Source organism: Gopherus evgoodei, chromosome 8 (genome assembly GCF_007399415.2).
Source record: "Gopherus evgoodei ecotype Sinaloan lineage chromosome 8, rGopEvg1_v1.p, whole genome shotgun sequence".
NCBI lineage: Eukaryota > Metazoa > Chordata > Testudines > Testudinidae > Gopherus > Gopherus evgoodei.
Window position 1 is genome coordinate 15972781 of NC_044329.1, and position 12255 is coordinate 15985035.

The window sequence follows — 12255 nt, forward strand, 5'->3', positions numbered from 1 at the left end:
CTATCCCTAAAAAAATATTGGAATTGGAAAAGGTACGGAGAAGGGCAACAAAAATGATTTGGAGTACGGAACAACTTCCATATGAGGAAAGATTAAAAAGACTGAGATTTTTCATCTTGGAAAAGAGATGACTAAGGGGGGATATGATAGAGGTCTAGAAAATCTTGACAGATGTGGAGAAAGTGAATAAGGAAGTGTTATTTACTCCTTCACATAACAAAAGTGAGGAGTCACCCAGTGAAATTAATAGGCAGCACACACAACACACAAAAGAAAGTACTTCTTCACACAACAGGAGTCAACCTGTGGATCTCTATGCCAGGAGATGTTGTGAAGGCCAAAATTATAACAGAGTTTAAAAAAGAACTAAATAAGTTCCAGAAGGATAGATTCACCAATCGCTATTAGCCAGAATGGACAGGGATGCAACATTCTCGGAGTGTCCCTACCCTCTGTTTGCCAGAAGCTGGATGTGGAAGACAGGGAATGATGGATCTCTTGATGGTTACTGTTCTGTTCATTCCCACTGAAGCACCCATTGTGATAATTTCTGTACAAAACCATGAAAAGATATGATCCTTTTCTCCAAGCAGCTGTAGTGAATGGTAATAAGTGCTGGTTAGTCAAGACAGCATCAGCCTAAAGATTTAATAGGGATGAATTTAGCTAGTCCCAATTCCTTAAGCAGTGGTCAGTGAGTTGTTAAAAAAAAATGGGAAAGGCTAAGGCTTGGAATGGGTTTGTAGGATCCGGCCCTAGGGTGGATATAGTAGGACATGACACCAGGGTGTCAGACAGTGCAAGGCACCAATTTCAGAAGAGGAGGGCAAGGTCCATACTCCCGGCCCTTAGGAAGGTGGGAAACTGGGAATGCCCCGTCGTTATCATTTCTACCTATTAAACCCAATCAGTATCGAGCTGCATCTTGGCTGAGGCAGGTGTGCGGGATGCCCCCGGGCGGGCTTAGGAGTGAGCCGGGCGAGGCGGCAGGGCTGTGCCCGCGAGGGAGGGACGGAGGGCGGGCGGCAGCAGCGGGGGAAGGGAAGTGGTTGGCGCTGAGCAGGCAGCAGCCAGTGACCCGGCAGCGCTGCGCTTGCGAACCTCCGCCTCCAGCAGCAGCAGCAGCAGCAGGGGCGGGCAGCGCCCACTGAGTGCGGGAGGCAGGCAGGGGTGTCTGAGCGGAGCCGCGCCACTTCCAGAGCCGCCCCGACCTGTGTCGGGACCCCCCCACCCCAGCCAGCCCCGCGGGGCCTCCGCCGGTCTCTTCTCTCCGCCTGACACCCCCTCTCTAGCGCCATGGCGGCGGCGGCCGCCGAGCCCAGCAGCGGCCGATACCAGCAGGTGAGGCCCGGCAGGGCGGGTACGCGAGCGCCGCGGCTTTCTAGGCCGCGCGGCGGGGATTGTGGGGCTCCAGGCAGAGCCGACCCCCCCGCCCCGGCCGAAATAGGGGGCGGTCGCGGTGGGGAGGTGGGGCCCGGTGTGGGGCGGGGAGCAGAGCCCCTCCTGCAGCCAGGCCCGCCCGCCCAGGGCTCTGCCGGGCACCCCGAGCCATGGGCCTAGGGGTAGCGAGAATCTGCCGCCCCTGCCCTGGGCGTGGGGCTGCGAGCACCCAGGGCGACACCCTGCTCCCATCCGACTGAAACCATCCCTGCCCCTTGCAGCCTTGGCCGCTGGTGTGTGGAGAGGCCCGGGAGGGCAGCCCGAGGGCCTGGACTTGGGAGACCACCCAAGGAAAACTACTGTACGGATTGTAAACCCCCTTTCCAAAAGTCAATGCCTGTGCCTTGGCTGAGAGCCCATGACACGCCTGAAAATTACAGGCTGGGGGAAGAACTAGACATCAGCCTCCCGGAACAGAAGTGCTGGCCCTAATGCAGCCTGGCCAAGCGGGCATGAAAATCTGCACAAAATCATCTAGGCCATGCTCATCAGTGTGATCACAACATACACAGATGGGGCTTCACTGTGCCTGGTGGCATTGAATGCACGTACAGTATTGCTTGGGGGAGTAAGCAAGAGGAATTTGGGAGGGGGTGGGGGTCTGATGTGTTTTAGGATAGCAGAATCCTGTGTTAGTATCAGTATGATTTAATGGGATGAATTTACTTGGTGCTGATTAATAGTTAAGTGATCTTCAGTCAGGTGTAAACTAAACCAAGGATGTAACATCTATTTGGGTGTTTTGGACTTTTCGTTGTCACTGACAGGTTAAGGCACCTTCTTCATAATAGGTCTTTTGGATAGAAGAGTTCTAAACTAAAATCCCTAATTGTGGGAGATAATTTAATGTATGTGACTTTAAACTCATCCAAGCACAGAGGGTCAGAATAATGTTTTGCATGCCACTTGAGGTGTGCATGTGAGCAACCACACAGCGGTTGGTGCCTCTCCTGTGATGGATCGAATGGAAGTTCTCAGTAGACTGGCATTAAATTGTCCATTGGCTGCAGACTGATGCGGGGTGGTGAGGGGGTACAACAATGAGGATGGATCTGCATTTACAGTGATATCGCTAGTCGATGTTCAGATCATTTTCTTTCTTTCTTAGTTGTCTGTGGGAGTTCCATGTTGCAGCTACTGCATTTAATGATCTCCCAATCCCGGTTGTCAGGGCTGTTACTGTTTTACCCGCTTCTAGATTTCCTTTTACATCTGGTCTTCTCTATGTGACTCGTTTAGATTAAAAACTCATTTGGGCAGAAACTTTCCTTATCAGAGCATATTGTTTGTGATACACAAATAATTATTATTAACAATAAAGAAGATGAAGTGGAGCCCCACAGTCTGCCCACATATTGGGGAGCTGAATTCTAGCCCCTCGCCCCACATGATTCAGGCTTTCTGTGGGAAGGAAATGTATATTGCTTGGAACATGTGTCTAGCAAAATATTTGAGACACAAAACTCTAAACTAGACAGAGGCCTCATTCCAGCAACTGACAGTATGAGTGGATCCTGGTACCCACACATTGCAACATGTGGAGTTGAGGCCTTCATTAAAACAAAGGAGAATGATTATGATCAGTATAAAAGCATTACAAAAATCTTTTGATTCTGTATATAGTTTTCATTCCTAGTTTCAGTTTTGGTTTCACATGGTATTTATCTTCTCTTCCTGTTCTTATATGTAGTGCAGACTCGGGGGTCTGCCTGAGCTTGCTGGAAGGTTTCCTTTTGAAATTTTTTTAAATTTTGTTTTGTTGTTTAAAAGGCCCATATGAAATAGTCTCCAAAATATAGGTTTCCCATGTGTGTGGGTATTGAAAATTACCAACCCCCAAAATAAATTAATAGTTTTGATGTCATTAAAATATTTCTGATTAAAATAGTGCTTTATTTTGAATTGAAACATTATCCTGCATTGTAATTCAAATATTTCAGCATTGTGCTCGTGTATCAGAACTAGAAAGGTAAACTGACAGGTCTTAATTGTTCTAGCTGAGTGAAGTCCAGAAAGTAGACTAACAGTATGGGCAGTGAAAAACATACTAGATTTTTAAGGAAAGAATGAATTTGAATGAAAATATTTACTATCCACTACTTATTACAGTGTCATAGTAGTGACACTATAATAAGTTATAGATAGTGCCGTTATGGTTTACTTTCTCTTTTCAGAGTCTTTAAACTTTCAAAATGATTTCCCATTGGGATTAAATTTTTCACGATCATTCTCAACTCAGAGGTTAAGGTTTTTTATGTATGTCTAAATAGATAGGTAAAGCTCTGAGACCTCATCTGGAATACTGTGTGCAGTTCTGGTCTCTCATGTTTAAGAAGGATGAATTCAGACTAGAACAGGTTCAGAGATGGGCTACTAGGATGTTCAGAGGAATGGAAAACCTGTCTTATGAAAGGAGACTCAAAGAGCTTGGCTTGTTTAGCCTAACCAAAAGAAGGTTAGGGGGGGATATGATTGCTCTTTATAAATATATCAGAGGGATAAATATTAGGGAGGGAGAGGAATTATTTAAGCTTAGTACCAATGTGGACACAAGAACAAATGGATATAAACTGGACAAAGGAAGTTTAGACTGGAAATTAGACAAAGGTTTCTAACCATTAGAGGAGCGAAGTTCTGGAACAGCCTTCCAAGGGGAGTAGTGAGGGCAAAAGACATATCTGGCTTTAAGACTAAGCTTGATAAGTTTATGAAAGGGATGGTATGATGGAATAGCCTAATTTTGGCAATTAATTTGGCAACTGATCTTTGATTATCAGCAGGTAAGTATTCCCAGTGGTCTGTGAATGGGATGTTATATGGGATGGGATCTGAGTTACTACAGAGAATTCTTTCCTGGGTGCTGGCTGGTGAGTTTTGCCCACATGCTCAGGGTTTAATTGATCGCCATATTTGAGGTCAGGAAGGAGTTTTCCTCCAGGGCAGATTGGCAGAGGCCCTGGAGGTTTTTCGCCTTCCTCTGCAGCATGGGTCATGGGTCACTTGCGGGAGGATTCTCTGCAGCTTGAGGTCTTCAAACCACAATTTAAGGACTTCAATAACTCAGACATAGGTTAGGGGTTTGTTATTGAAGTGGTTGGGTGAGATTCTGTGGCCTGGCTTGTGCAGGAGGTCAGACTAGATGATCATAGTGGTCCCCTCTGACCTTAAAGTGTGTGAGTCTATTTAGTCTTTTAATATATTAGAGAGAGAGAGAGAGATTTTAGGTGTTTTCACCATTAAGAAAGTTTTCAGTCATATTTTTTTGGTCTCAGATATTTAAAAAAGCTTTACTCCCCCCATCCCAAACTGCTTATGCTAATATTCGCACTTCTGTAGTACCTTCTATCTCAGGATCTCAAAGTATTTAAACATTAATCTGTACGACGCCTCTGAGAGTCAGAAGCCTGGTCTACACTTAATTTTAAGATCAACATAGGTACGAGGCTCAGGGGTGTGAAGAAGCACCATACTGTAGATACTTCTAGGTCGATGGAAGAATCAGGGAGGTGGATTACACACAGCAATTGAAAAACCCCTTCTGTCACTGTAGGAAGTGTCTACACTATGGAGATGCTGCAGCACTGCTACAGCATCATAGCTGTGCCATTGTAGCATCTGTAGTGTAGACATAGCCAGAGTGTGGCCAGTTCTACACTAAAAAATTAGGTCGACCTAGCTACGTCGCTCAAAGGTGTGAAATATCCACACCTGTGAGTGACATAGTTAAGCCAACCTAGCCCGGGTTTAGGTGGCGCTAGGTTGACAGAAGAATTCTTCCATCAATTTAACTCTTGTCTTTCAGGGAAGTGGCTTAACTACAGCAGTTGGAGAACCCCTGATATCTCTGTAGTGGGTGTCTACACAGAAGTGCTGTAGTGGCACAGTATGTAGTTCTACCTCTTTGCTGGTGCAGTGTTTCTAGTGAAGTCATAGCCTATGTTACAGAAGGATTCAAGTTCTAGTCTTATGGTCCTGAGCCCAGAGGGGTATATGTGGAGGAAGCCTGCTGCTCCCTAGAAGGAGAATATTGTATTACTCTTGAGTTACCGCTCTGACTGATAAGAATGACATTACTCAGTTCTCTGTAAGGAAATCAAAGCTGTCATTTTGCCAGGCTCTGTTAATCTCTTAACCATGCACATAACAGGGTAGTTGTTGTTGCTATAGTGCTGTAATTTTCCTGGTACTTTACAGATTAGAATGATCGTCCCTGCTCCAAAAGGAGCATCAGAAAATGGAAGGTACCATGAAAAGGCTGTCACAATACAGAATCTTTGAGAGTAAATGTAATTGGAGTGCGGGACCCTAAGGGACATGCAGGAAAGGGGAAAAAAATCTAAGGGCTTGGCTACACTCGAAACTCCAAAGCGCTGCCGCGGGAGTGCTTTGAAGTGCCAGCGTGGTCGTGGCGCCAGCGCTGGGAGAGAGCTCTCCCAGCGCTGCAAGTACTCCACCTCCCCGTGGGGATTAGCTTGCAGCGCTGGGAGCTGCGCTCCCAGTGCTGGGGCACTGTTTACACTGGCGCTTTGCAGCGCTGTAACTTACTGCGCTCAGGGGTGTGCGAGAAAGTTGCAGCACTGTAAAGCACCAGTGTACCCAAGGCCTTAGTTTCTCAATTCTTCTTTTCTTCTCTTAAAAAATATGTTATTGGATTGATTGGTATGCTGTAGTCTGTCTTGCTCCAAAAGTGTGTGCTATGAAAATAAAGATGCACAGCTGAGATTTAGCTGTAGAAAGGATGAGGAGAATCATTTTCTAACACTGAAGATGTCAAATTTAAATCAATGTTATCCCATGTTGCTATGTATTGTAATGAATAAGCGAATAAGGATCAGTCACTTGCGACTGTGACATGAAATACAGCCCTGAGTTAATAACCACAGCAGATATATTTGATTCAGGAACTGGTAAACTGACAAACTGGACTCCCAGAAAGCGACTCATAGAACAGGCTCATACATCGAAATCACACATGTAATTTTTACATTACAGGATTATGAAAGGGTAGAGGAGGGTGGAAATCCTGCTTTTAACATTTTTCTTAATTTTAATTTGTCAGTGGGTTTCAGATTGTATAATAGCAGTGGTGAATTACTAGCAGGTCCATGGCTAGCTAAATATGAGGGTTTTAGATGTATTATGACAGTATGGTAATTTAAGCCCCACTCCTGCGAACACTTGTGCATGTGCTGAACTTTATGTGCATAAACAATACCATTGAGTGCATGGGACAACTAGCATGTGTCAAATGTTTTTATGAGTGTGTTTCTTCCAAAAACTGGAAGCTATTGTTTCAGAAAATATGAGTTTGTCTAGATATCCTGAAGACAACAGGAATGAATGGTAAAATTCAATGTAAGAAAAAAAAATCTGTCTTCTTTCTCAGTACCAGTCCTCCACTGAGAACTGTGTGCAGGCCCCTATATCCGCCATGAGCCTTGTCTCAGTGCACGATCGGAGGTTAAGTCACTTCACCAATAAGAGAAACATAAAAATGGTGTTTGATTTTTTTTTTTTAAGGTAATCTTTTGGCATTTTTAACCATTGTGATTTGCTCAAATATGAGATGATACTGATCAAAAATAGCATATGCTTGTGCTGTCAAAGTGATGCAACAATTAATCTAATAATGTATATTCTGCTTTCTGTGGTTATTGTTTTTTCACTGGGCTCAGGGTCTGCTGTATTTCTTTGATAGATTTAAGTCATTTGTGATAAGATCCTCAACCCCACTCCATCTCCTCTACATTAGAGAAAAAGGGCTGGAGTAGCTTACAGGAGCTGGCCAGGGTAACTGCAGAAGACAGTTTCAGGCTGTCTTTCAGGGACCCCCTCATAAGATGTGGCGTAGGGGGGTATGCCAGAGAGAGGCTGAAGTGGGAGGGATGTGTTGGGAATGGGGCCATAGCATAGTGGAAATTTTGGGCAGCACTATGTTCCATAGGGGAGCCCCATGAAGCTGCCATAATTTGGCTTCTAAGGCTGAGTTATACTGAGGGCCTCTCCAGCCTCTGGAGTGGCTCTGGATCAGGATGAGGCGATGTCTACGCTGCAAAAACCCTTTGGCACCAAATCTCAGAGCCCTGGTCAATTGACTCAGGTTTGGGCTGCAGGGCTAAAAATTGCAGTGTAGACGCTCAAGCTGGAGGCTGGGCTCTGAGGCCCGCCTCCCCTGTGGTTTCAGAGCCTGCACTCCAGCCCAAGTCTGAATGACTGTGCTGCAATTTTTAGCTCTGCAGCCTGAGCCCTGTGAGCCATAGTCAACTGACCTGGGCCAGCCAGGGTCATGCCACAGGCTTTTTACTGCAGTGTAAGTGTACGTAAGAGTCTGGGAAGATCCAGCAGTCTTTAGAAGTTGTAACTAAATATAAAGGTTATGGAGACATCAGTAGCAGCTTTGTACTTAAGGTTATATTCAGTTTTCCAGTTGAAGTGAGGTTTTGATCCCTACAGCATGAAAATAAATGCATAAGGCGTGTTTGTTTTACGCTTCACTGTGTAGGCACAGTTAGATTTATGATGTCCACAACTAGTCATTTCCTTGTTAATTAACTCTTGCAGTTACTAGTGGATGTGATTGATAAATGTCCTGTTGTCATTTAGGTGAAGTTTTGATGGCATGACATTTCCAAGGAGTATTGGTGCTTTTTGTTTCTTCCTCAGTCTTGTTAGCTCAGTTGAGTTAGCTAAAGGGAAGTGAGGAGGCATCATGTGCCTTACCGTGCAGAGAGACGCCTTGAATGATCCAGCTAGCATGAGTAACAATACTGGCTTTAACATGGGGAGTAGAAGCCCAGCATGGTCCCTAGGTACGTACTTGGCTCACTAGCCCATGCTGAAGCTTGAACTGCACTGCCTTCATAGTTATTATTACCTGTGCTTGCTGGAAGGCTGTAACTTTGGGTATTGATTCTTACGCAGTGTGTGACTTCAGTGTTTTCCTTTTAGAAATCTCAGAGAACTTGTTACACTACCATAGAAACGGCATGAGATGTAAGATCAGATGAAAGTTATCTGTGGTTAGAGCTTCTTGTATGTTGTCACTGTAGGACTGTTCAGCATTTCTGCTTCAGCACAGCAGAAATTGTGAGCATGTATTTCAGTTACTGAAATACATAGTCAGTGTAGATTCTGCCCAGTAGTACGGGTGGCTGCTGAGTACTTATCAGAGTTTCCTTTGAATGAGTATATACAGTTGTGAACTAGTGGCCATGGTAATTTTTCCAGTCTGTGAATCCTTTTTGTTGGAAGGTTTCTTAGTGATTTAACCCTTCAAAAACGGATTAAATTTTAATGGAACAAACAGAATCATAGAAGACCACTGATAACAACTAAAATATTGGATAAATGCTAAAGTAGTCATCTTTGTTGCATGTTTTAGATATTGATATTAGATTTTTTTTTTAGATTGGAAACTTTATATTAAGGAACTTTTAAAACAAGAATGTTTGAGCTAGAAAAAATAATTAAACTACATTGTCATCTTTTTGCTAAGGCCTCAGTCCTACAAACATTTATGCACACACTTAACTTCACTACTATGAGTAGTCAGTCCCTGTCACAGTAGTAAAGTTAAGCATGTGCAGAAGTGTTTGTTTGGATTGTGGCCCATGACTGCAGAGCTCATCTGTTCTTTCCAGGCACTGAGATCTAATTTAATGTTTAGCAGTACTGAAAAAGATCTTGGCTTAATATCTACAAGATGTCAAATTTAAATCAAATATAATTTAAAATTCACTCATTCAAAAATGGTGGATGAACTAATTTGATTGTGAACTTGTTAAAATAGACACAATCAAGGCATATTTTAGAACTTCTCTTTTGTTTAGAAATACCTCTTGGAAGTTAGAAACTGTTTCCTTATTTTTTTTCTCTCCCACCCAAAATCTTATCATAGGGATGATCTTGAGTGCTGGATAGAGAGTCAGAGTTTTGGCCTGACCAATCTTGAGACCGTTAGTTTGATTTTTTTCAGGAACGCTTGAGTGTGGAGTTCTATTTAGAGCTTGTTTTGTTGCACACTGCCATATTATCATGGCAGTAATATCAGAGGCCAATCTGCATTCATTTATTTCTGCTGGTAATAAATCACAGTTTTGTAGAATGATTTTTACAAGAAAAAATTCAAAAGCTTTCTTGGAGTCTATTCTGTTTGATTACTATTTGCTTTGTGACTGTGGACATCTAAAAGGCAGCTTTCTACTCAGACACTTTGGCACCTGTTCTATTCTGTAGGATTGCACTTGGAATAGTTCAGAAAAGCATGTAGAATGGATTTCATTTGTCTCTTTACTTTCCATTTGCAATAATCTTCTAATTTAATTTAGGTTTTGTTAGATTCAGTTTTAAATGCCCGACTTATCACATGCTGCTGATCTTCTAAAGCATCTTGTTTTCTGACTATGGCTTTTTAAGAGTTAGAACTTGGTAGGTAATCTGATAGCTTTTGTAATTTGTTCAGAAGTAATCTTGCAGTGCTGTTGAGTAGTATGTCAACTGCAGATTTTACTCCTGATTATCTATAAAACACATTATCTAAATGTGCTATTCAGTACTCAGGGTATGGATTTTTAAAAACTTGTTTGGAATTGATGTATAAGATCTGTGAATAAGTTAGACATAGAGTTTAACCAAAAGATATTTCAGAAATGGTGTTATATCTGAAGCCCATGTAACAGTATGTTTTGAAAGATTGCTAAAATAACAAATATTTGTTATTAAATGAAGACTTTGCACTTCAGTAGAAAAATATTCAGCCAAAATTCTCAAAGCATTTTGCAAAGGTTTAAAGTTCACACCAGCACTGTGACATACGTAAATATTGTTATAAAACTCTTACACAAGGAGAAACTGAGGCACAGAGGGAAAGTGCCTTCCCCACAGCCTACAGTGACCTCATGGCTTCATTGGGAATGGAATATTCTAGGATCTCATCACATACTGTAACCACAGCACATTAGTGCTCCAGTATCTAAGTAATTGAGGGGAAAATACTTAGCTGTTTTTTTTTTTAACTAACACTCTAAATATCTACTAACATTTTAATCCAAGGGTTTTTTTTCGTTAAAATCCAACCAAAAAGAATGTTCTTAAAGTAAAATACTTCAGTGAATCAACAGGAAAGTAACTCTTGGCCTAGATCAATGAATGAAAAAGTCCCCCTCTGGCTTAAGTCAAGTTGTGCTTACATCAGAATTCTCCTGTTGTGAGCAATTTTTTAGTAGCCTGAAGCGGGACAAATCACTTGCAAGAGCAAACAATAAAGCATTTTTAATTGTGTATGCCAGGTGCCTGCACCATCTTACATGGAAAATGCAAGGCTAGTGCTGTCATGGCAATATTGAGCCACTTGAGGCCTGATGATTCATTCTTCCTGCCACATGAACCCTTATTGTTTTGTTAATGAGCACTTAGTTGAATTTTAGATGCCTGGAAACATTAAAAAGGCTGCAAGGCATGTCTGCATACCATGTGCATTAGAAGGGAAATCTGTTTCATATAACTATTTAGAATGTTGTGGGCCTTGGAGTCTTCTAAACTCTTCTTAATTGCAAGAATGTTTTTTCTGCCCTCTTACATCACTTAGTGCATTTTCTTCTTTATTACATCTTGTAATATTATGTCATTTAGCCAGCACTTTCACTTTCCCTCCCTTTGGGATTACATCTCTCAAATCTCTAACTCTGTTTTACTTACAAACATTAGAGAGCCAGTGGGACACTTCCTTCCACTGTTAAGATAGCGGGTGATGCTATTTGGAGAGTTATAACAGAACATCTGGTGTGCCAGACCCGTACTTCATTCACTATTAATGTAAATGAATTTTTATGCAAGTTTATTTCCCAGCAGATTACATAGCTGCAGTTTTCTTGGATAGCATTTTAGGCTTTAATTTTCAAGTGTAACTTTCAAGAATTGAAATTGGGCCTACACTTCATAGAAGGGGAAGACAGAAGAGTCATCGGGTCTGAATCTCTGCATTTTATGGGTTTGTTCCCTAGATTACTTGCTGTGTTTTCTCCAACCTGTTCTTCAATCTCTGCAGTGATAACTCAGCTGCCTCCTTTCAGAATACGGTTACTCTTCAAGTTGAGAATATTTTTCCCTAATGACCAAACTACATGTATCATCCCTTGTCCCCAGATTAATTCATCTTTTCCTACCTATTGGCATTTGAACTAATAAAATAGTATTTAATGAGCTGGGCATGTCCAGGAAGTTAATCTGATACTACTTTTTATCTAAAATCTTCTTTTAGATTATATATTTAAGATTAGATTGGGGGGAAATATGGTGTATTAGTTAGAGCAGGAGACTGTTCTGACTTAACTCAAATTGTGCTTACATCAGACTTCTCCTGTTGTGAGCAATTTGTTAGTAGCCTGATGGGAACACAAACAGCGAAAAGCAACTTGCCCAAAGTCACCAAGTAAGGCACTGTCAGATTGACTTACCACAATGTCTACACTGTACTGTGTCGATGGGAGATGCTCTCCCGCCAACTTACCTAACTCTTCTCGGGGAGTTGGAGTACCAGAGTTGACGGGAGAGTGCCTTTCCATCGACTTAGCAGGTCTAGTGAAGACCCACTAAATTGGCACCGCTGCATTGATTGCAGCTGATCTAGTAAATATAGACATGGCCTAAGTTGCTACCAGTATGTCCATATTGGTAAATGAGTGGTATCCTAGCTAGAAGGGGCGGGGGTGACCTCAGTGGAAGTAGTGGGGATCCTGGTACAGAAAAGGGAGACTTGTTATGGAAAGGTTGAGAGCCACTGTGTCAGAATAATGGCAATTTTTGGAGGCTTGTGGA

At 42.5% G+C, this 12255-nt stretch overlaps 1 protein-coding gene across 1 annotated transcript in view; it reads left to right on the plus strand.

Moving 5' to 3' along the window:
• Positions 1–1054: 1054 nt before the first annotated feature.
• Positions 1055–12255, plus strand: part of NDFIP1 (Nedd4 family interacting protein 1) — a 32513-nt gene continuing 21312 nt past the window's right edge. The window contains exon 1 of the mRNA XM_030572389.1: positions 1055–1341. Coding sequence (XP_030428249.1) covers positions 1297–1341 — 45 coding nt within the window. The 5' untranslated portion in view covers positions 1055–1296. The remainder of the gene's footprint in view (positions 1342–12255) is intronic.